The 24,705-nt window shown below is 40.0% G+C and overlaps 1 protein-coding gene across 1 annotated transcript in view; it reads left to right on the plus strand.

Moving 5' to 3' along the window:
* thsd7ba (thrombospondin, type I, domain containing 7Ba) overlaps positions 1–24,705 on the plus strand; it is a 279,775-nt gene that overhangs the window by 134,081 nt on the left and 120,989 nt on the right. Inside the window, exons 6-8 of the mRNA XM_060877047.1 lie at positions 344–513; positions 2,032–2,184; positions 8,915–9,115. Of these exons, the coding sequence (XP_060733030.1) occupies positions 344–513; positions 2,032–2,184; positions 8,915–9,115 (524 nt within the window). The remainder of the gene's footprint in view (positions 1–343; positions 514–2,031; positions 2,185–8,914; positions 9,116–24,705) is intronic.

Below are 24,705 nucleotides of genomic sequence, written 5' to 3' on the forward strand. Positions count from 1 at the left end.
CTTTCAGTATAAGAAGTGTTGCTATAAACGGACAGAAAGTGTGATGTGTATTCTCTCTCTCTCTCACACACACCCACACACACACAGACACTCATACACACACACACACACAGACACTCATACACACACGCACACACAAACACACACACACAAACACACACACAGACACACACACTCATACACACACTCACGCACACACACACACAGACACTCATACACACACACACACACACACAGACGGAGGAGTAACAAAGCAGCCTGATATAGAAGAATGAAGTGTGTGTGTGTGTTTGTGCTTGTGTGTGTGTGTGTGTGTGTGTGTGTATGTGTGCTTGTCTTGCAGGTACGAGTGGAGGAGTACAGACTGGAGCGAATGCCGTATCACTCCTCTCCTCAGCCTTCAGGAGAAGAAAGCAGTAAACATCAGCGCTCTGTGTGGAGGAGGAGTACAGAGCAGAGAGACGTACTGCGTTCAGGTCCAAGACGAGACAACACCGAGACACGGGAGAGACGGTACACACACACACACACAAACACACACACAGCACAAGTCCAGTTCCTGTCCTTTCAGCTCCTTCTCTTTCCACAGATCAATAACATTTCTGCTTTTTCTCCATAAATCTCTCAACACAACCTGAAAGCAGCTGCCTGAGGAGGAATTGTCGAGCCGCACGTCTGTTAGATTTTATCATCGTTCAATCTGTTTTAAACTCGTGTGCAGTGCAGGAAATCAAATCACACTCGTTTTATTAGCTGTGACTTATAAGCACACGGGCTGCCGTCAGTGCTTAGGGCTCGTGCAGAAAAGATCTGAGACTCGGATTTAGTGATAAAACCAGATTAAAAATAAGACTTAGCACTTTTTATTCACATAATCCTGACCGACGTTAAAATGTAGGAGGAATAAAGGCAGATTTTATTTTTAAAACCCGGATCATTTCCGAGTCTGCAGCGAGAGTGAACAGAACCCTGGTGTGTTCTCGGCTTCGCCGCTCGGGGCGGTTCTTTAATCGGGAGAGAACACAGCAGGTCCTAGATAGCCTGAGAGAGGACGTCTCTCAAATCGATTCAGAATCGACTCAGTGCAGGAAATGAATCAAATGCTTTTGATAAGAGATTGATGAGAAAAAGTACTGACTACTGAATCTTGGAACCTGAAACCTCAGGCAATCTCTAATAAACAACAGGATAATAAAAACTAAATGGCGGAGAGCGGGTCAGCCTGAATATTATTCACTTTTGGTCATGTCACAAGCGCACATCTAATTTATACACTTGTTCGTTGTCATTTCTACAGCAACAGCTCACATGGAAATCCCCCATGAGAATGAGCCGTTACTATAGAAATGATAACCTACTAGCTGAGGTGGGAGTAAGTCACACATGTGCAAGTCACAAGTATGTCTCAAGTCATGAATGTCAAGTCAAAGTCAAGTCTTTTTTAATATTTGTCAAGCAAATTTGCGACTTAAGTCTGACTCGAGTCAAGTCGAGTCCCCAATCTCTGAGTCATTTAACTCAAGTCCGAGTCAAGTCTCAAGTCATGAATTTCAAGTCAAACTCAAGTCGAGTCTTTTTTTAATATTTGTCAAGCAAGTCTCAAGTCTCAAATTTTGTGACTTAAGTCTGACTCGAGTCAAGTCGAGTCCCCAATCTCTGAGTCTTTTAACTCAAGTCCGAGTCAAGTCTCAAGTCATGAATTTCAAGTCAAAGTCAAGTCGAGACTTTTTTAATATCTGTCAAGCAAGTCTCAAGTCTTAAATTTGCGACTTAAGTCTGACTCGAGTCAAGTCATATGCCATCTCTGCCTACTAGAACAAGGGCATTAATATAAACCTGTATGTGTAGAAGCTACTGTTCTAGAAAAGATGAAGTGAAACGAGACGTTCTGACCCATGATGAAGTGAACCCGAGAACTGGAGATGTTCTGCTGACAGCGGGTTCTTCAGTTTTGTAAGTTCTTCCAAGATGGAGATTCAGACTCTCGCTCTCTTTCTCTCTCTCTCTCTCTCTCTCTCTCTCTCTCTCCAGTCTCTCGGCCAGTCAGTGTAAGTCTGTGTGAGGAAACACTCATCCCCTCATCTGTCCGTTCCTGCTCTCTTCCCTGCTCTCGGCCATGCCTGCTGTCCTCCTGGTCTTCATGGGGTTCCTGCCTGCCTGAAGACTGCAACCAGGGGAGGAGAGGTATCTATCTCTACTATTCATCCCTCCATCCATGTATCAACCATTTAACAAAGTTTCATCTGTCCATAAAACCATCCATCCAGCCATCGATCCATTCACCATCCATTCACGTACAGTATACATCCAGTTTTCCATCTATCCCTCCTCCCTCAAGCCATCCATACATCAATCATCCATCCATCCATTCATTCATGAATTTGTTCACACTGTAGCCATGTAGCATCCCTTCATACTGTCTAACCCTCCGTCCATCCATCCATCCTTCCATCCATCTATCAACCGTTTACCAAGGTTTCATCTGTTTATCCGTTAATCCATCTTTCCATCCATCTGATCTGGCATTCATCCAACTTTTCAACTTACTGTGCTCAGAGATCGACCCTAGTGCCGTGTTTCTCATTAGCGATTGAGCGGTTAGCGGTTTATCATGTTGCTGTGTTGGTTATCACTGCATGCACACCTACAGTATGTTAAAATAAAATCTGATCTAGAAATAAGTTTATCCAGTTATTTCCCATGAGGATGATTTCGAGCTCTGGGATCGGACTCGCGTCACCTTCGGAAGAACGAGAAGGTTTTTTTTTGTTTTTTTTAGTTGGGCTGTAAAGTTGCTTTTGGCTAAGTGCAGAACATGACACTGAGGAGTTCAGTGGCGCTGACAGGAAGCTGAAATCCTGTAGCGCACTACAGCGAGCGGCAAAAAATGTATCTCTATGGCAGGAAAAATGGCCTGGAGATGTGAAGAGACTGGAGGACAGAAAGTACGTGATAGAGGCTTAGATAGTGCTACAGTACAGCAGGAGGAAACCCAATGTTTAGTAGTGAGCTGAGCGAGAGCATTGACGTGATGCTCGGTCCCACATCTCAGAAATCAAGGCTGAGAAGTAGGAGCTAATGTAATAAAGTACGGCTAGTTAGTTAGCGAGTTAAGTGTGAGGACATATGAGTATATTCACTAAATCCTTATGAATAAGGACATTTTTAAAGCAGCACATAAAAATGTTTCTCCGTAAAAAGTCGAACGATTTGCAGAAGCACTCGCCTGATTGTAAAAGGCTGAACGAACTGTTACCGAGTTGGGCGAAGACTCTGGATGGGGCACAATCTCATCACACTTACACATTAGGACAATTTAGAGATGCCAGTCAATCTAAAGCACATGTCTTTGGGCTGGGGAGAAAACCGGAGAATCGGAGGAAACGATAAGAACAAGCACAGGGCGGAGGCAGGATTCGAACCCTGACCCCAAACCTTTTGGGTCTTTTTACACCTGGTCACTTCATGTGTTGTCTCTGATCCGATAGCTGTGTGATCCAATAGCTATCCGATCTTTCTACTCCCGCCTAAAATGCAAATATATTTGACCTCATTTCCAGGGTAATTGAAATGGAACACGCTTTGGTGTTTATACTTAAATATACTTTTGTTTCTATATGTTTTACAAAGCTTTTGTTGAACGCTTTCATCGCTCCAAAGAGCAACGTGCCTCCGTGTCGTTCATGTTATTTGTTTCTGGCGCGATGCACGACTCGTGAGTCACTTGCGAGTGACGTACTTCCGTTTGGGAGGAGTATAGCGCTGATGTATGTGGCTTGAACAACCACATTCATTTACACCTGTCCAGTTTCATCTGAAACACGTCCCAGACCACCTCCTGAAGCGGTTTGAGCGATCTGATTTATATCCGTCTCGAAAACGTTTCGGAGGGCATTTAGACCTGGTCTTTTTACCATCGGATAGCTATCTGATCACAGAAAACGCATGAAGTGATCAGGTCTAAAAAGCCCCTTTATTTTAAAACACTGGCAGACGTTTACAGTGGATGAAGGTGTCCTAGGGCACGTTTCGTTACCTCCTAGCACGACGTGGAGCTCTCCGAACTCCATTATACAGATTTGCTCCCAATACAAGAACTACAGCAGTCCTGAGTGTTAGTACTGCTAGTACTGTATGTAGAAGGTCTACATGGTTCTGTCTGTCAGAATATTGAACTAATGAACTTTATTATCATATTATATCACCTGCAGAACATCGCTATGGCTATAGAACATCGATGTGGCTATAGAGTGCTTATAGATCATCATCTTCATCAGAACTATCTGTGATTTGGGATAAATAAAATTCCTAGAGATACAGTAAGTGTGTGATTAGTAGTGGTTTAGGTTTAATGTAATATTAAATATATATGCAATATATAAATATGCATTTATATATTGTAATATATATGCAATATATAAATATGCAATATATAAATATGCAAATTCCTTAAGAATGCTTTTTTTTAGCTCTTTCTGACTCTGTTTCCTCAGCCGCTGGGAGAATAACCTATTTACTCAACATGTGGCCCTTTTCTAGTCTTATTTTAGCACCGTCTTTTATCTTGACTCCCTGCGAGTTTTTTATATTCTTCAAAGCTTAGCTTCATTGAACCCACAGCCTACACACACACACACACACACACACACACACACACAGAGCGCACTGAGAAACGTAACCATTAATACAGCTTGTCCATTTGGTTCAGCTCCTTTGTTCACATCTTCACCATTTTTTTTTTTATTTCCCCTCTCAGCTCGAGTCCTCAGGTGAATAGAGGTGTGTGTGTGTGCTCTGGGAAGCATGATCTCTTTGGTAGTAATGAGTGCAGGAATGATGAAGAGAAGGACAGAGGAAGTGATGTGTGACTGTCGCCTCTCTTCTGCGTTTTCCTCTGAATAAATTTAATAGCAGTGCTGCACTTTTTAATTATACATGTCTGTAGCCATGCACTTATTTTCTCCAGTATTCCAGATACTCACATCGATCCTGATGCCTGAGGTGTTCTGTGGATGTGTGTGTGTGTGTGTGTGTGTGTGTGTCCTGAGGCAGGACTGCTCATGGGTGGTGTGTATGTATGAGTATGTGTGTATTTCTAGACTAGTGTTTATGTAGGTCAAGGTATCGTTCAGTTGATCGTATTGAAGGTATTTAAATTGAAGGTGTTTAATTGCAAAATGTGTAAATCAGTCTAAGGCAATGAGATCTCATTTATACACCGAGACACACCAAGCACAACATTAAAAAACATTTTTTTGACTTCTTCTTTTTTCATTTCTTTTCTTTTCTATTTTTATTTTTTTTTAAATAATAAATATTTAATTCAATTCATTCATTTTCTACCGCTTATCCGAACTACCTCGGGTCACGGGGAGCCTGTGCCTATCTCAGGCGTCATTGGGCATCAAGGCAGGATACACCCTGGACGGAGTGCCAACCCATCGCAGGGCACACACACACACACTCATTCACTCATGCAATCACACACTACGGACAATTTTCCAGAGATGCCAATCAACCTACCATGCATGTCTTTGGACCGGGGGAGGAAACCGGAGTACCCGGAGGAAACCCCCAAGGCACGGGGAGAACGTGCGAACTCCACACACACAAGAAGGAGGTGGGAATCGAACCCTGACCCTGGAGGTGTGAGGCGAACGTGCTAACCACTAAGCCACCGTGCCCCCCTATGGGTGACACTAATATAGTAAAATAGTAATCTTTCAGTGTGATTTTCAGGGTCACTCTTTCGTCACTCACCGTCACAGTCAGTAAAAATAAGATATACGACCAAGAGAAGCTGCTTTTCTTCTTCTCCCAGATGACAGAACATCTCACCTGTGGAATGTTGTATTATTGTGATAGAGGTGAATGTGTTCAGGATTCAGTGACACGTTCTTAATAAACTCCATGGAATGGAATATTCTAATCAGGAAGAACAATAGAAACACTTCCTTTCCCTCTGGGGACTAATAAAGTTATTCTAATCTATTCTTTATTCTATTCTAGAAATGCGCCAGTCATTTCAAGGTTATACTCCAGGGAAATGCCTAAATGCCGTTTTTACTCGTTTTCTGAATTATTTATCTGAGACGTGCACATGTGCTGAGGTGAAGGACACTTTCCCACTTTTCAGATGTCCTACAATACCTTCCCTGTACATGTATAGACTTATGTGTAAATGTAACGGTGAACCACAAAGAGCGGCTTAAGCTAATGGAAATCGGCGTGTAATCCAATTTAATTGAAGATTTTTCTGCTCATGTTCCACGGTGAACCTCACTAGAGGTTTAGTAATGAAATAAGAGGTTTAATCAGTTAATACACGGCTCTAGACGATTTAAAGAAAAAAGAAAAACTGATACTAGAGCCATGCGGAGGACTCTGTATAAATCTGTAGACAAAAGTCCTGTGGTAAATTCTCCTTCTGAGGTAAATAAGAGGTGGGTGTTACCTACTTGTGTTCTCAGCCCCACTGTTGATGCACAACCTTGATGTATTAGAGGGCTTCCAGTGCATCAGGGCTGCAGGCTGTTCTGATTATTTCAAAGACTTAGATCTCTGGCGCAGTCGACTCGCTGATTTTCCCAGGACTGTGGAGTCAGGAAGCGTGGGAGCGAGACGGCCGCAGGCGCTAAACACTGCACGCTGACACGGAAAAGCAATGAGCAAACTAGAGAGGGAGCGAGGTGAAGTGAGGAAGACAGGAGGAAACAAAGCAGACTTTGGATAAACACCCCTAAGCTGTCCTGCTTTAGGCTCTGCACTTAATAAGAACTATTTCTGTTCCATCAAATAATGTTGAATCTCAGAAGGGGATTTTATTTAATATGTTGTAGCGCTGTTCTTGTACGACTCGTTGTTTCTCGGCACTAGGAGCAGCCAGACTTATACTGCTCTGGTGTATATAAAGCATCTGAGAATTTCTCTGAAATGTAGTATTAAAATGCAGAACAAAGAGGGGAGTAAGAGCCTGGAGCAACGAGGACACAATACTGCCCCCTAGATGACCATGGATCCAAGCTGAAGTTCTCGAACTGAGCTTTTTTTTGGGGGGGTACAGTTCTTGTAGTCTACTTTTTGGTAGAACTTTTTGGAACGCTCGTGATGAAATTCTTCAACTAAGGGTTCTTGTGCTAAAGATCCTGTTCCAAAAATCTTAGGCTAACGTTCTTTGTACTAAGGGTGCTTGTTTTAAAGGTTCTGAGCTAAAAGCCAGCAGTAAAATATCTTAGAATAACTCTATGTGGCATGTTGTATTCAGCCAATCTAATGCTAACTATTTTAACTATTGGGGGCAGTGGTGGCTCAACTGGTTAAGGCTCTGGGTTGTTGAATGGAGGATCGGGGTTCAAGGCCCAACACAGCCAGGCTGCCACTGCTGGGCCCATGAGCAAGGCCCTCAACCTTCCCTGCTCCAGGGGCGCTGTATCATAGCTGCCCCTGAACTCTGACCTCGACCTCCTCAGTTGCGGTATGTGAAGAAAAGAATTCCACTGTGCTGTAATGTTTCTTCTTCTTCTTTTGGCTTTTCCCTTCAGGGGTCACCACAGCGAATCATCTCTCTCCACCTATCCCTATCTTCTTCACCCTCAACACTTGCACCCACTAGCTTCATATCCTCATTAATTACATCCATATACCTCCTCTTTGGCCTTCCTCTTTGCCTCCTGCCTGGCAGCTCCATGTCCAACATTCTCCTACCAATATACTCACTCTCCCTCCTCTGAACATGTCCAAACCATCTTAATCTGGCCTCCCTAACTTTGTCCCCCAACGTCCAACATGAGCTGTCCCCCTGATGTAATGTACTGTATATGTGGCGATAATAAAGGCTTCTATGCCCCTATATCTATCTATCTATCTATCTATCTATCTATCTATCTATCTATCTATCTATCTATCTATCTATCTATCTATCTATCATTAACATTCAGTAAAGTTATCTCTATGTTATAGGACAGTGTTTTTACGTAGTGTTTTCTTTCTAAGAAAAGAAAATCGGATGCAAGTTTTACAGTAGAATTTGCATTTTTCCTACTTAGTAACAAGGTACTGGGTGAAAAGGTAATCCAAAGTGCATAATCCCACAGATCTATTCCCCAGGGTTGAACAGGATACTTCATATTCTCTGCAGTTGTAGTGTGCAAAAGACATTTCTAAGTATAGAAAAGTGGCCCAGGAGTAAACCTATAGTCTGAAGGGTCTCAGGTGTAAAACAGAAGAAAAGGCACCTGAGGCAGATTTTTTTTTGTATCCCAAAAAGTGAATTCTGTAACACTAGGTTTACCGGACTACTGGGATATAGGAATCTAAATCAGAACACTCGGGCTGTTGCCAAGTTTGAGGGGAAATGGTGCTGTGTTAGCCAGCGATCCTTTTATCCCAGTGGCACCGTAGCAATTATAATAATATACTTGTTTCTGATGCACCACTTTTATGTAGGTTAATGAGAAGTGAAGTGGTCCTACAAGTGCTTTTTAATGTTCTGTAGATCCCACTGGATTTGGTCCTAATAGGAATAATGCAGTCCCTTTGAAAAATATCCAGAGCCGGCTTCTTCAACATCGTCTGTATTATGATGGACCGAAGCACGTTAGATGAACCTCATGGAATTCTATAACCTCCTATTGTGATTGATGTGTTTTGAACCTGAAACGAGATGCTCAAGCTGTCAGGCTGTGGAGCGGTTTTGGGTGTCAGGAGATCAGAAAAGTATTATTCAAGAGGAGAATCTTTCTTCCAAAAAAAAAAGTCCTGGCTGGTTATGGTGTCCTCAATCATTTCTTCTGTCATACAAACACACACACACACATACATACAGTACAAACACACACACATACACACACAGACACACACTCCTCCCTATAGCACCCTAGCTTGTTGTAACCTACTTGTGTGTGGGTCTCCTTAGGTTACCGAGAAAGGAGAAGGCGTGTACTAGGAGAAGGATCTGGAAGCTCAGATGATTGTGGCCACCTGCTGGAGTTCATTCCCTGTGAAGATCCTGTCTGTTTCCAGTGGCGTGTTGGAGACGAGCGAAAGTGCGTGGCTAATGAGGGGACTTGCGGCTCTGGCAGCAGAAGTCAAACTGTGGCCTGTGTCAACTCTGAAGGTACCGTACAATTACCTCATGTCTAAAAAAGAAATAAAGAATTGTCTGTTTCTGAAGATCAGGTGAACTCCTAGGTTGGTCTTTAATGATCAATACCTACTGGCTTCTTATTCTGTACTTCGACTCAGAGATGGCTTTCATCTGACCTTTTTATATCGGCAGTGTGCCGGTTTCACGTATTATTAGTAGACTCCAGCTCTCTGTTACAGCAGACATATACTTTGAAGGCTGTTCCGATGCAATCTGACAAACTCCTGATTGGGAACATCATCAAACTGCTTCCCAGTGGGTTTACAGGCCTTGTTAAATCCCTGAAGATGTGCCTGGCCTTTTAAAGGCCATATATAAAGAAGTCTGCAAGCGCTCAAAAAAGTATTCCCCTCTGACACTTCTACTTCAGCTCGGTGTATTCTACAGTCTCTCTCCTACATACTGAGGTGATATTTCTGAATTTTCAGTGACTTGCTGCAGTGGTGCTTTGGAGAACATGTCACATGACCCAGTTGAAGCACAGCTCAGTCCTGTTCCTGTTTAAAGAACGCATAATTTAACAGAGAGAAGGCAGCTAGATGGAACGTTTGGCATCATGAAGTTGAAAAGGGCTTCCACGAGAGCATAATTGCCCATCTATCTCTACAGCCTATAAGCCTAATTGCATCTTTTTTATACATCTTTTATTATTCTGTCACAATAGATTACATGTAGGTTTATTAAGGAGACAGGGGAGGATCGGAATAAATTAGCTAATGAAGGAGCCTGATGAGAATTGACACGCGAGTGTGCGAGCAGGTGTGCAGGGCGTTTTGGGGAGACGGGTTGTGATGACGCTCGTTGTTCACTCACACTTGGCGCTCTGGCACACTGTGAAGCTTAATTACAGGGAATTAATGAAAATGTTGGATATGAGTTTGTAATCAGGTTTTACTCCTAATCTGTATTTAAGAAACATCGTTCTGTTCCCGCTGCATGATACGTATAGTATATGTACTGTGTGTGGCTGCGTATCTTATAAGACAATAATCGGTGACACGGTGGAGTGATGGAGTGATGGAGCTCCTCTGCATCATGAGTTCCTCTTACTCAACTGAAGCTGATTATTGTTCTATAAATACTCAGTAAAGAGGTTTTTCCTCTGGAGACCTTTAGGACCTCTTGCACTTATACTGTACGATGGAAACTTTGATAGAAATTGATTTTCTAAGATTTATTGTTAGCTTACTTTCTAACGAGTGGATTCATTAGTCCATAAAAAATCAACCTAATATATTGATAACAAAGTACTTTTTGTTCCTCAAGGACAGCGCTTGTGCTGGGAAAATAAAATAAAGAGCGCTACAGTACACCAGCATTTTGTCTTATAACCAGTTAATAAAAGTATGTGCCCCCCTTACTTCTCAATACTGAGTTCAAGTGATTAAGCCACACCCATTTCTCACAGCCAGCCAGACACTGGCAGTAGAACGTGTAGTTTTATTATCGTCTACAGTATTTATGTTTATACGTATCTGTCAGGACCTTCACAGCGATCTCCCAGAAGCCATAGCGTGTCAGTTCACAGTTACACACCACCGACATCCACTCCAGCCAGGTGTGAAGTAACGTTCAGTTTGTTTTTTGCCTTTTCTCCAGTGTGTGTTAATTCTACATTTGACTGTTTGCATGTGGTCTGATTTACATGTCCGGTTTGTTGAGTGTTTCCTGTTTGCTCATCGTGTCCTTCTATGACATTTTGGATCGTTCTGCCTCAGTCTTTATTAAATCTGTTGAACTGCGCCTACATCCTTCTCGACTCACAGATATAGGTGGAAATATCTCATCTCATTTCAACTGAATATTTAACACCTCACCATTTATTGCTAGTAATAATTTAAAATATTATCGAATATTCTATTGTTTTTTATTTATAAATAATTGATTCCTATTATTAATTCACTCATTTCGGTCCTTATCTGTTTTGCAATTTTGACATTTTAGCTTGTATTTTTTAGGTTTTCAACCTAATGCATAATTTACTCATTATTTTATTATATTTTACATATTTTATTTCGGTTAAATTATCTCATTCTTTTCCAGTCAGAATCTTTAGTAAATATCTTGTTATTTTGGCAGACTATAATGATGATGATTCATTTCTATTTAACGTTGATGTTTTTGTTGAGCTTTTTCATGCACACACACACACACACAAACACACGCACACAAACACACTGTCATCTGATACACATACCAGTACAGGAACTGATAAAAATCCTCTTTCTCTTTATCATAAATTTTCTTGTTGACTTTATTTTCATAATGAACAGAGGATTTTTTTCAGACTGGTGATATATAATTAGGTTTATATCTATAGATGAAGCAGATTTGTGCAGCATGTAATGATAGTTATTAGCTTCAGAATTACCCCAATGATTCTCATAATGATAGCAGTGAGGAGTTGGAGAAATTAGGCACGGAGTGTTCAGGATATTGTCCTTTTACCCCAGCACCGTGTTCGGTTCGGCTCGGCTCGGCTCGGCTCTGTGTGTAATAGAAAGCTTTGTGGGACGCGGCTCCTATTTGCTGCAGCTTCCTGTCTTCCTTCCTTGAAGGATTTTCACCAGGGTTCGCTCAGGTAATTAAGGTCAGGAGAAAAAAATATCCAGTCCTCCAGTTCCTGCATTATATCCTCTGGAATGAATGAGTTCAAAAGTGTGAAGAGACGAGTCCTTTATACCGACAGCCCGGGCGCTCCGTTCTACCAGAAACGTGCACGTTCTTGACAACCCGAGGTTATGTATTTACTTTATGTGCATGAATGTAGGTGAGAAAATGAACATGTTCTAAAAAATGATGTCTTCAACTACATATTGAAGTCATGTCAGTTTGACATTTCACCTGTTCACTAATCTTCACACACAGTAATAGTTTTAATATTTCCTCCATCTGTTAAACTCCCCTTTTCCAATGCCACATCTTAAATATATCCTAAAAAGCATTTTTTTTCTTGTCTGTAAAATATAGGTTGTCATTTACTTACATATACCTACTTACATGTTCCTGAAATGATTATTCTTTGCACATTTACCTTTTTATGGACCAGTCTGCGGTGCACATAACGGTACATTACGCTGTAAGAAATAAAATAAATAAAAAGATCTAGATCTCACATATAACACCCACCTCTGTTTATGTGCTAATGGCTCCGTCATACCACAGCACTGATTTGTTTTCTTTTACCTGAGGAGCAATTTGAAGCCTGTCACATATGACTGACAGCCTCCTGACTCACCGGCTTCTTTGATTCCTTTACGTACAGCTGAAGGCTTCAGAACACACGACACACTGCTGGGTTCTGCCAAGATCTGTTTACCTTTACTGATTTGAATTAAGGGACTAAAATTTCCCAGAATGCACTCTTAGAAATGCACTCTTTTAAGTATCCTAGGATAAAGTCTTAAAAAAAAAAAAAAAAAAAACATTTATTAACATATCATTCTATTATTTGTCAGTAAACTGTGAAATAACCGTTTGAAGAACCTTTAAAGGCTTTTAGTTGTTCCTCCAGAGAAACCCTGTAAGGTTCTGTTTACCTTGACAGAATGTTTTTATTTGTTTATTTATTTATTTATAATATATATATTTATTAAAAACATTCCTTAATAGAAGCTAAGAACTCGTATTTATCTAAATAATGATCCAATAACGTGGGGTCACGGTGGCTTAGTGGTTAGCACGTTCGCCTCACACCTCCAGGGTCGGGGTTCGATTCCCGCCTCCACCTTGTGTGTGTGGAGTTTGCATGTTCTCCCCGTGCCTCAGGGGTTTCCTCTGGGTACTCCAGTTTCCTCCCCCGGTCCAAAGACATGCATGGTAGGTTGATTGGCATCTCTGGAAAATTGTCCGTAGTGTGTGATTGCGTGAGTGAATGAGAGTGTGTGTGTGTGCCCTGCGATGGGTTGCCACTCCGTCCAGGGTGTATCCTGCCTTGATGCCCGATGACGCCTGAGATAGGCACAGGCTCCCCGTGACCCGAGGTAGTTCGGATAAGCGGTAGAAGATGAATGAATGATCATGCATAGGATGAATAGCCTCTTTTAATGGTTCTTTAGTCATCTTCATGTTTTAGGCAATACTTAAAGGTTCTCTGCATTCCTTTCCTATTATAAAGACCTCTTAATTATCATAAAACACTTCAAGTGCAAAAGTATGTGCACCCCTGACCTATCTGACCATCAAACCTATATGTGTTTGTTGAACGTCTCATTCCCGATTTATTCTCCAGTCTTCTGGACGGTTTTCCACTAGACGTTCAAGCATGTCTGAGGGGATTTGGAGTACTTTGTGGTACAAGAGCATTAATGTGATCAGACACTGATGTTGAGATGTTGAGAAGACACCAGTTCCAGTTGATCCTAAGGGTGTTCAGTGAGTCAGAGTTAGTGCTCAGTTCAGGACACTTGAGGACTTCTACAGGTTCTAGATATTACGAACAAAAGAATGAGCAATCGTGTGTAGTTTGTACCGCACACTTACTCAATTAATACATACTGTACTGTACACTTTTAGTGGTTCTTCAAGTGTTTGGTTAATTTGCAAAAACTAAGGTTGGAGAATGTCGTTCGTCGTTATATCATATACATTAATATTAGAACATAGAATGTCGTTATATCATATACATTAATATTAGAACATAGAATGTCGTTATATCATATACATTAATATTAGAACATTTTGGTAACAGTACATTTGTCAGGTTACAGCATGTCATTTGTTTTTTTTTATGTCATTTGGTGTACAGTAAGTAATTTAGATTTCAATTCAACATTCAGGGTGCAGTATGTGATTTACAGAACGATATGACATTTAGAGCAATTTCAAAAGTCATTTGTGTTACAGTTACAGTAAGTCATTTGTGTTACAGTTACAGTATGTCATTTGTGTTACCATTACAGTATGTCAATTGTGTTACAGTTTGTCATTTGTGTTACAGTTACAATAAATCATTTGTGTTAAGTTACAGTAAGTCATTTGTGTTACAGTTACAGTAAGTCATTTGTGTTACAGTTACAGTATGTCATTTGTGTTACAGTTACAGTATGTCATTTGTGTTACAGTTACAGTAAGTCATTTGTGTTACAGTTACAGTAAGTCATTTGTGTTACAGTTACAGTATGTCATTTGTGTTACAGTTACAGTATGTCATTTGTGTTACAGTTACAGTATGTCTTTTGTGTTACAGTTACAGTATGTCATTTGTGTTACCGTTACAGTAAGTCATTTGTGTTACAGTTACAGTATGTCATTTGTGTTACAGTTACAGTATGTCTTTTGTGTTACAGTTACAGTATGTCATTTGTGTTACCGTTACAGTAAGTCATTTGTGTTACAGTTACAGTATGTCATTTGTGTTACAGTATGTCATTTGTGTTACAGTTACAGTATGTCTTTTGTGTTACAGTTACAGTATGTCATTTGTGTTACAGTATGTCATTTGTGTTACCGTTACAGTAAGTCATTTGTGTTACAGTTACAGTATGTCATTTGTGTTACAGTTACAGTATGTCATTTGTGTTACAGTATGTCATTTGTGTTACAGTTACAGTATGTCATTTGTGTTACTGTTACAGTAAGTCATTTGTGTTACAGTTACAATAAGTCATTTGTGTTACAGTTACAGTATGTCATTTGTGTTACTGTTACAATAAATCATTTGTGTTACAGTTACAGTGTGTCATTTGTGTTGCAGGTACAGGTAGTCATTTGTGTTACAGTATGTCATTTGTGTTACTGTTACAATAAGTCATTTGTGTTACAGTTACAGTATGTCATTTGTGTTACAGTTACAGTATGTCAGTTGTGTTACAGTGTGTCATTTATGTTACCGTTACAGTACGTAGTTTGTGTTACAGTTACAGTTTGTCATTTGTGTTACCGTTACAGTAACTACTTTTGTGTTACGGTTACAGTGTCATTTGGTATACAGTAAGTATTTTAAGTTAAAATATGACATTCAGGTTACACTACATTATTCTTACATAATTAAGGGTACAATATGTTTTCTTTTTAGAGTCATTTCTTTCAGGTTACAGTACATCATTCGGGTTACAGTACATCATTCGGGTTACAGTACATCATTTGGGTTACAGTACATCATTTGGGTTACAGTACATCATTCAGGTTACAGTACATCATTCGGGTTACAGTACATCATTCAGGTTACAGTACATCATTCAGGTTTAACTACATCAATCAGTATGCAGGACGTCATTCAGGTTACAGTATGTGAGTTAGGTTACAGACATACAGTATATGTGGATTTTCTTTCAATGCAGATGGTAAGTAGAAACACATATTTAACAAACACTCGACACTTCCGAGCTGTTTGGGTTGTTAAGGCAATTTGAGAAACGAGACAGATCGGTTATTTCTCTGCTTAGTTAAAACACATTCAGCACAACAAATCTAGCTTTTTTTGGGCTCGTCAAGCCACATACCCTGGATTCACTTCCACAAGTTGTTCAGACATGTACTGTTGTTTTAGAAAGCTAAAAATATTTCCAGCAGAAATGACTTTGGCTCTTCTACATTCATTGGTCAGTGTTTCTCAGAAGTTCTTTTCAAAGAGCAGCCTGAATCATTAGCGGTTCACCCTGCCGAGCTTTAGCAGCATGTCCATGGTTTTCCACCCACTAACACAGAGAACGGAGAAAGACAGACGTTTCACAGAAGACACAGCATTGTGCCGATCCTGGACTTTAAAGATTCTGTAACATTGAAATTGGCTGAAGCGTTGGGTGCAATTACCTCAGAGAGTTTCTGAGTTTTCTTCCTCAGCTGACAGTGAGGTTGATATAACTCTTCCCTTCTCTCTCTCTTTCTCTTTCTCTCTTTCTCTGTTTTTCTTTCTAGTTCTCTCTCATTCTAGTTCTCTCTCTCTCTCTGTGAACTGTGTGTTCTCATTTCTTATATTTCTTCAGCAATGGTCTCCATCTTTTGTAAACCAGGAGTGGCAGATCCCATCTCGCTTTTCCACATCTCCTTAAAGTTGCCAAACTCTTCACAGAAGGCAGATTTGTTTTTCTGCCTCTTCCTTCAGCTTGTCTCCTGCTTTTATTTGTGTCCACTGACAGGATTTCGGTTACACTGCTGTGTGGAGTTCAAACAGGAAACGATCCTCAATCCTGTTAAGAAATGGAAAATGCCAGACTCCTACATCACGTAGTCCATCTTTCAAGAGTAGACCTTTACTTTAAACTTGCTTTTTATTCAGGACCGTGCCTGTTTTAAACCTTTCCCAAAGTCTTTTTCTCAAAGTTCTTGCTCTTTTATCTGAACTTACTGATCATATTGCAGTCGGGAAATTAGACCTCCGTTTCCACTTCCCTGAAGTTTCCCATTAGAGTTCCATTGTGTGTGTGTGGCCTTCATCCACATGTTGTTAAAAGTGTGTCTTTGTGTGTGTTTGTGTGTGTTTGTGTGTGTATACAAAAGCTAAAACAAAATTCTGTAGAAAGGTCATGTTGATATTACTTAAAGAAATGTATCACATCATTGCTGGAATTCTGGATTGTGAATGGTCAGAAGGTGTGAGGTAACAGCTCATTCTCAGGGACTTATCACAGGTTATCACAGGTAATCTCAGGTAATCTCAGGTAATCACCGGTGATCACAAATAATAATGGGCAATCACATGTGATCACAGATAATAACTGGTAATCACAGTTGATCACAGCTAATCTCAGATAATCACAGGTAATCTCAGATAATCACAGGTTATCTCAGATAATCATGGGTAATCTCAGATAATCACAGGTAATCTCAGATAATCACAGGTAATCTCAGGTGATCACAGCTAATCTCAGATAATCACAGGCAATCTCAGATAATCACGGGTAATCTCAAATAATCACAGGTAATCTCGGGTGATCACATGTAAATCTCAGATAATCACAGGTAATCTCAGATAATCATGGGTAATCTCAAATAATCACAGGTAATCTCGGGTGATCACATGTAAATCTCAGATAATCACAGGTAATCTCAGATAATCATGGGTAATCTCAGATAATCACAGGTTATCTCAGATAATCACGGGTAATCTCAGATAATCTCAGGTAATCACAGGTAATCTCAGATAATCACAGGTAATCTCAGGTGATCACAGGTAATCTCAGGTGATCACAGCTAATCTCAGATAATCACAGGCAATCTCAGATAATCACGGGTAATCTCAAATAATCACAGGTAATCTCGAGTGATCACAGGTAAATCTCAGATAATCACAGGTAATCTCAGATAATCATGGGTAATCTCAGATAATCACAGGTTATCTCAGATAATCACGGGTAATCTCAGATAATCACAGGTAATCTCAGATAATCACAGGTAATCTCAGGTGATCACAGGTAATCTCATATAATCACAGGTGATTTCAGGTGATTTCAGGTAATAAAAACAATGCTGATATTTCGTACAACAGCACAATTGAGTGCCATATTGCTCTTTTTTTGTAACAGCTTTGTTCACAGGAAATTAACATCAAGCATTTCACCTTTCAGACAGTTTTCTTCATTACCAATTAACATTAATGAAGCCACACAGCTTGTACTGTAGAAAGCGTTGCCTGTTGCCATGGCAACCGACAGACCGAGTGACAGCCGGTGGTACGTGTGGTGTAATGAACTGCTGTAAGAATTAGACTTTGTGATGAACATTATGATGCAGTACCAATCAGATTAGTGGACCGGAAGTAACTGTTTAATAATAAATGAATTAAAAATATTGTAATTGTTAACTAATTGTGGTGATATAAGTGGAAATTATATTGGTCTCATTCTCAAACACACACACACAATTGTACAGATCGTACCTCATGCAGTGAAATGCTTTTTCTGACAGTTTGTGACAGAATTACCATAAATCAGAATTGACACACATACAGATAGAAAAGGAAAAAATATCTAAATATAATATAATGGATGTATTACAGAAGTGAAAGTAACAGCCTGAGTATATTTGTAATAAAATGCAGTTATGTGCAATGCAATGCTGTGCAACATCGGGCTCAGGGAGTTGTAGTGAAATTGTATAATAAATATTTATGAATATGAACTAGGACAGGTGTATCAACAGGAGTGTTGGAGGTGTAGGTGTTGTGGAGTCCAGGTCATGGTTGAGGGTCCGAATGGCCTCCGGGAAGAAGTTCCTCCTCGATCTGTCTGTGTATGCCTTCAGGGAGTTTAAGCACTTCCCAGACCATAACAGAGAGAAGAGTCAGTTGTTCAGATGGTTGAAGTACTTTGCTCTGTGCCTGGCCTTGGTCCATCTCGGCTTGCAGAAGGTCAGGTAGCTCAGTAAGGATGACACGCTCAGCTTATCGCAACACCACCATGAATTCTGCAATCTTCCTGAATCTAAAAGAACATATTTCAGTGCAAACTCTGTTTTTTCCCTCTCTTGCTAATCAGAGAGACACTGGAGACTCACAGGCATCTGCTCACTTCTAATTCCAGAGTTAACAGTGTGACTGCTGTTCTGCTGTGCAGCAACTTGGAGGAATTTTGTTCCTTCTCGGGTAGAACGGATGACAACCAGGTATTAGCTGGAAACTGGATTGGAAAACTGACGTCATTCCAAGTGTTCTATTAGTCTGTGAGAAAAAAAATAAAATAGAAAATGAAAATTCTAAAGCAGGGGGCACGGTGGCGTAGTGGTTAGCACGTTGGCCTCACACCTCCAGGGTTGTGGGTTCGATTCCCGCCTCCACCTTGTGTGTGTGGAGTTTGCATGTTCTCCCTGTGCCTCGGGGGTTTCCTCCGGGTACTCCGGTTTCCTCCCCCGGTCCAAAGACATGCATGGTAGGTTGATTGGCATCTCTGGAAAATTGTCCGTAGTGTGTGAGTGAATGAGAGTGTGTGTGTGTGCCCTGCGATGGGTTGGCACTCCGTCCAGGGTGTATCCTGCCTTGATGCCCGATGACGCCTGAGATAGGCACAGGCTCCCCGTGACCCGAGGTAGTTCAGATAAGCGGTAGAAATGAACGAATGAATTATAAAGCAAGTTGACCAGATGACTGCACAATCACTTCACAACCACAAGCCAACCACTTCCTGCTCTGCTGTTTTAGGACTGTGGATTGTGACACATCACTGTTCTGTTTTCTCTGCATGGGGAATCCTCATGGGTAAAAACATCAAACGGAGGTATTCTGTCGATTTGTGTAAATTGAACATGGACCTTTTTTCATATTGTTGGAAAAATCAAACTCCACGAGTTCTACATTTTTTCTTAAAGAGATAAAAATTTGTTTCTGTTTAACACACACACACACACACATACACTGACCACAGGCTAATTCTGTAATGGTGTTCGCTTTGGGAGTTATCGCTCAGAGGATTGGTGTGTAATTATAGCCGCACCTCTGACACTGACAGATTGAGTCCTGAACCATCTACGTGTCAGAAAATCAATTATCATACGTGAAAAATGAAACAGACTTGCCATTAGTCTGTACGCTTATCTGTCTGTTTTTTTTCCCCTCAGGCTGTCTTGGCACTGATTAAAGTTTTCATCTCTAAGCTGATATTCGTTTAGCCGTGTGATGTTCTTCCAAGGTTACAGCTTCGATGTAACTCATCACAGATTATATAACTTGTGATTTTACTTTGTTTTCTTTCACCAATGTTCAAGTCTCATCAGTGAATGTGCTGCATCTCACTCAGCTTTTTATTGTTTATGTTAAAATGGAAAGTCTATTAAAAAAGTTTGTAGTCTATTGTAATGATCTATAGTCTATAGTAATGATCTATAGTCTATAGTAATGATCTATAGTCTATAGTAATGATTTGTAGTCTATTGTAATGATCTATAGTCTATAGTAATGATCTATAGTCTATAGTAATGATTTGTAGTCTATTGTAATGATCTATAGTCTATAGTAATGATCTATAGTCTATAGTAATGATCTATAGTCTATAGTAATGATCTATAGTCTATAGTAATGATTTGTAGTCTATTGTAATGATCTATAGGTCTATTGTAATGATCTATAGTCTATAGTAATGATCTATAGTCTATAGTAATGATATTTAGTCTATAGTAATGATCTATAGTAATGATCTATAGTCTATAGTAATGATCTATAGTCTATACTAATGATCTTTAGTCTATAGTAATGATCTATAGTCTATAGTAATGATCTATAGTCTATAGTAATGATTTGTAGTCTATTGTAATGATCTATAGTCTATTGTAATGATCTATAGGTCTATTGTAATGATCTATAGTCTATAGTAATGATCTATAGTCTATAGTAATGATTTGTAGTCTATTGTAATGATCTATAGGTCTATTGTAATGATATATAATTTATAGTAATGATCTATAGTCTATTGTAATGATCTATAGTCTATAGTAATGATCTATAGGTCTATTGTAATGATCTATAGTCTATAGTAATGATCTATAGTCTATTGTAATGATCTATAGTCTATTGTAATGATTTGTAGTCTATTGTAATGATCTATAGTCTATTGTAATGATCTATAGTCTATTGTAATGATCTATAGGTCTATTGTAATGATATATAATTTATAGTAATGATCTATAGTCTATTGTAATGATCTATAATCTAAAGTGACGTGACATACAGCTAAGTATGGTGACCCATACTCAGAATTCGCTCTCTGCATTTAACCCATCCAAAGTGCACACACACAGCAGTGCACACACACAGCAGTGAACACACACACACCATGAACACACACCCGGAGCAGTGGGCAACCATTTATGCTGCGGCGCCCGGGGAGCAGTTGGGGGGTTCGGTGCCTTGCTCATGGGCTCTTCAGTCATGGTATTGCTGGCCCGAGACTCGAACCCACAACCTTAGGGTTAGGAGTCAAACTCTCTAACCATTAGGCCACGACTTCCCCACGATTTCTATAGTAATGATCTATAATCTATTGTAATGATCTATAGGTCTATTGTAATGATATATAATTTATAGTAATGATCTATAATCTATAGTAATGATCTATAGTCTATTGTAATGATCTATAGGTCTATTGTAATGATCTATAGTCTATAGTAATGATCTATAGTAATAATCTAGAGTCTGTTGTAATGATCTAGAGTCTGTTGTAATGATCTAGATCCACTGTATGATCTATAATCAATTGTAATTATCTATAGGGCTGTTTAGCGGTCTATTGTACTAATGATCTATAACACTATAACCCTTAGACCCATAGAGCTCCTAATTAGAAAATATCTATATATTAATGTTTTGCAGTCTACTTCAAATTACATTACATTTACATTTACAATGCCAAGCTAACACCATGCAGGTGTACATTATATAACAGGTATTTTTTTCTTCTTGTAAGATTTGCAGTCTCAGACTTGGCTGCTGTTCTGAGTTAATACTTTCATATCGATGTTAATGTGTTCCACACTCATGCGCCATCTTACCGGCCAGCTTTCTAAACTACCTTCTATTTCCACATGAACATTAGTACAAAGCGTTTTTTTTTTCTGACTCATCTAGAGCTCATATGGAGCTTCTGGCACATTTTCCTTTTTATACTTTGGATCCATACACTCGAGTGAAACACTAATTGTTCCTCCATAGAGTTTTTATCCTCTGTGGCACTCTGTACCCATCGCTTGCTCTCCCCATGCGCCGGTTCTCCTGCAAGGCTGTGAATGATGTCCGTTGTGAGGTCGACAGCGTGATTGAGCACATAAATGCAATTTCACTTCGACTGACCCCAAAAAACTAGAAACCTCATCACATCACTTTGATGGCTTAGCGTTGGCCTTTTTTCCTCTTTCGCAGGGAAAAGGGGAACGATCGAGCTTTCCAATAACGAGAAATTTCATCTGTTGAAAGATCCTGGTGTAGTCAGTCATGTGTGTGTGTGTGTGTGTGTGGTGAAGGTGCACAGTTGTGCTCAGGATGCAGTGGTTTTGTGCCAGAGCCTGAGTGCCAATGTTAGACGTGTGCATTAATAATGCAGAGGCACCTGAAGACCGAGCGCCATTTACACTCTCTCTAAACACACAGGCAAACACACACTCACGGGGTGTTTCCTGTTTCGTTCACAGACCTCACCGTCTCATAATAAGCATCACTACCCACAATGCACTACATCCTGATCTCCTTGAGATTGCAGTTAACCCAGTGGGTGTTGAAACCAAATTGTAGTTTTGTTTAGGAACAAAAGACTAGAGTGAAATAATCAACAGCACAGTAGTGTGATGACCACAACGAATCCCAGAGTGTTTTATTTCTACATTTCTGTGGTGTTTTTTTAGCCTCACGGTTTTCTTCAAGCCCATAATTGAACAATTTTATATTTTTAATCCAGGATAATACTTAATGATTTATAAAGATAGTTGTAAAGTGCAATGTATTTTCATAAATAGTTATAATGTGTTCTGAGCATGTCTACGGTTTTCGTGGCCTAATGGTTAGAGAGTTTGGCTCCTAACCCTAAGGTTGTGGGTTCGAGTCTCTGGCCGGCAATACCACGACTGAGGTGCCCTTGAGCAAGGCACCAAACCCGGTTCTCCACTACTTCCTGTTCTACTTCCTGTTTTATTTAGCTGGAATCACAAAGAGAGCTCACTAGTCAGGTGATCTGGGAATCAGACATTTTATCTCAGGATGCACCATGGAAAAGCAGAGAACATTCTGAAGCTCCTAGCTGGGGATGAGCTCTCACTCAACTTCATCTACAAATGCTTACTATACAGTAGCTTGTTGTAGCTTAACATTAGCGATCAGTGTCCCATTGTGTAGATAGCCAGGGTTCTTACCATCCAGGAGGCTAGAGAGCTGATTGAGACACAGCCTGCATTTTCCCTTCTTCCAATACAAGTGAAGATTATTGTAGCTCCTTCAGTGTAAAGCTCAGAATAAGCCATGGTTAAGTGTTATTGGTGTTGGTACAGTATTCGCCCCACACTGAGTCAACACTCCACATGAGAATCGCTTCAGTGAGCGAACTCTTGGAGAAACACTCCTTCTCTGAGGTTAAATAATTGAGTGTAATGGCCCATTCCATGCCTGTCAGGTTCCTATGGAGATATAATATAGATGAATCACGCTCAGCACGTCGGGCTTTGGCACATGGCGCCGACGTGCAGAGTTCAAGATCGAGCATGTGCGCGAGGCAAATGGCTCTCCGGCACAAATGTCTTTATTATCTCCGGATGTGGTTGACAGCTGCCCAAATGTTTCAATATTTCACGTCTGGGATGTCCTCAGACGCCCTCGACACTAATTCAAAAAATTATTTGACTCTTTCAGCAGATGTTTGGAAGATAATTCCAGCTCAGTGATGCAAAGTGTCTGACGTTACGTTTCCGCGGGTTTTCATCACAGTCAGGTTTGTGTCACGCTGAGGCGCCATGCAATGGCAGTAATGCGGCAGTAAACAAAACACTTTTTTCCAGAACTGGTTTATTGTCTCGGGACGTGTGCTAGCAAAATACACTCGACTCTTGCTCATTTTTCAGGAGAACCTCAAGGCAAAGTTAAGCTTTGCATCACATCCAGGCATAAATAATGTATGTTCTGTGAAAAAATGTGCATAAATAAATATTCGGTTATGTAAAGACGATCTGAAGTACATTGCCATTTCAGGAATTTTCTAGAAATTCATCTAAAACATATTATTTTCGAACATCCTTTTAAATCATACCAATGCTGCAAGTCTGTTAGTATAAATTTATATCTTAACATACAGTACAGAAGATTCCTACTGTATAATGCCATTGTTTCTTAACACTGCTACAAAGGAAACATCTAAATGAAAGTAATGTATATTTAGATATAACTTAATTATCAATGAAATATACTTGTGATGTCATAATTTCTATTAAAGTATATTTATTATGTATTAAATCACGCATTAAGAGTTACAGTTAAATACATTTACTGTAAGATTAGGTGACATTTTGAGCACTGAACGGGGAATATAGTGTGTGTGTGTGTGTGTGTGTGTTGTTCAGGTGTACATATGCGCTTGCTCTGTGGTTGCAGCATGATCTAGAATAAGCATGAGTGGGGAATAAGCGAGATACTTAGCAGAGATACTTACTGAGCAGCTACAAACTTTCTCCTCAGTTTCTTCTGTCTGTTCCTAGCTTTTTAACCACTGACCCTCCGCATGCTGCGTCTGGTCTCACTGTCTGTGGTGTGTATGTCTGTGATGGTGTCTCTAGTCTCACTGTCTAGTCTCACTGAGTCTGTAATCTCTATTGTTTCTGTCTGTAGTATCTCTGTATATGTGTTTATGTGTCTGTGGTGTAGTATCTGTTTATACATTCTCTGTCAGTGGCTTTTCTGTCTGTCTGTATTGTATCTGTGCATTTTGGGTCTGTCTGTAGTGTCTATGTCTGTCTGTGTTGTCTCTGTGGTGTGTCTGTCTGTCTTTTGTGTCTATGTCTGTAATGTCTATCTCTGTCTGTCTGTTGTATCTGGCTGTGGTTTGTCTGTGTTTTTTCTGTCTGTCTGTGGTATCTCTCTCTGTAGTATCTAGGTCTGTCTGTCTGTCTGTCTGTCTGTCTGTCTTTGTTCTATGTAGTTCCAAGGACCCGGAGAAACG

The sequence above is a fragment of the Tachysurus vachellii genome, chromosome 8, assembly GCF_030014155.1.
Source record: "Tachysurus vachellii isolate PV-2020 chromosome 8, HZAU_Pvac_v1, whole genome shotgun sequence".
Taxonomy (NCBI): Eukaryota; Metazoa; Chordata; class Actinopteri; order Siluriformes; family Bagridae; genus Tachysurus; species Tachysurus vachellii.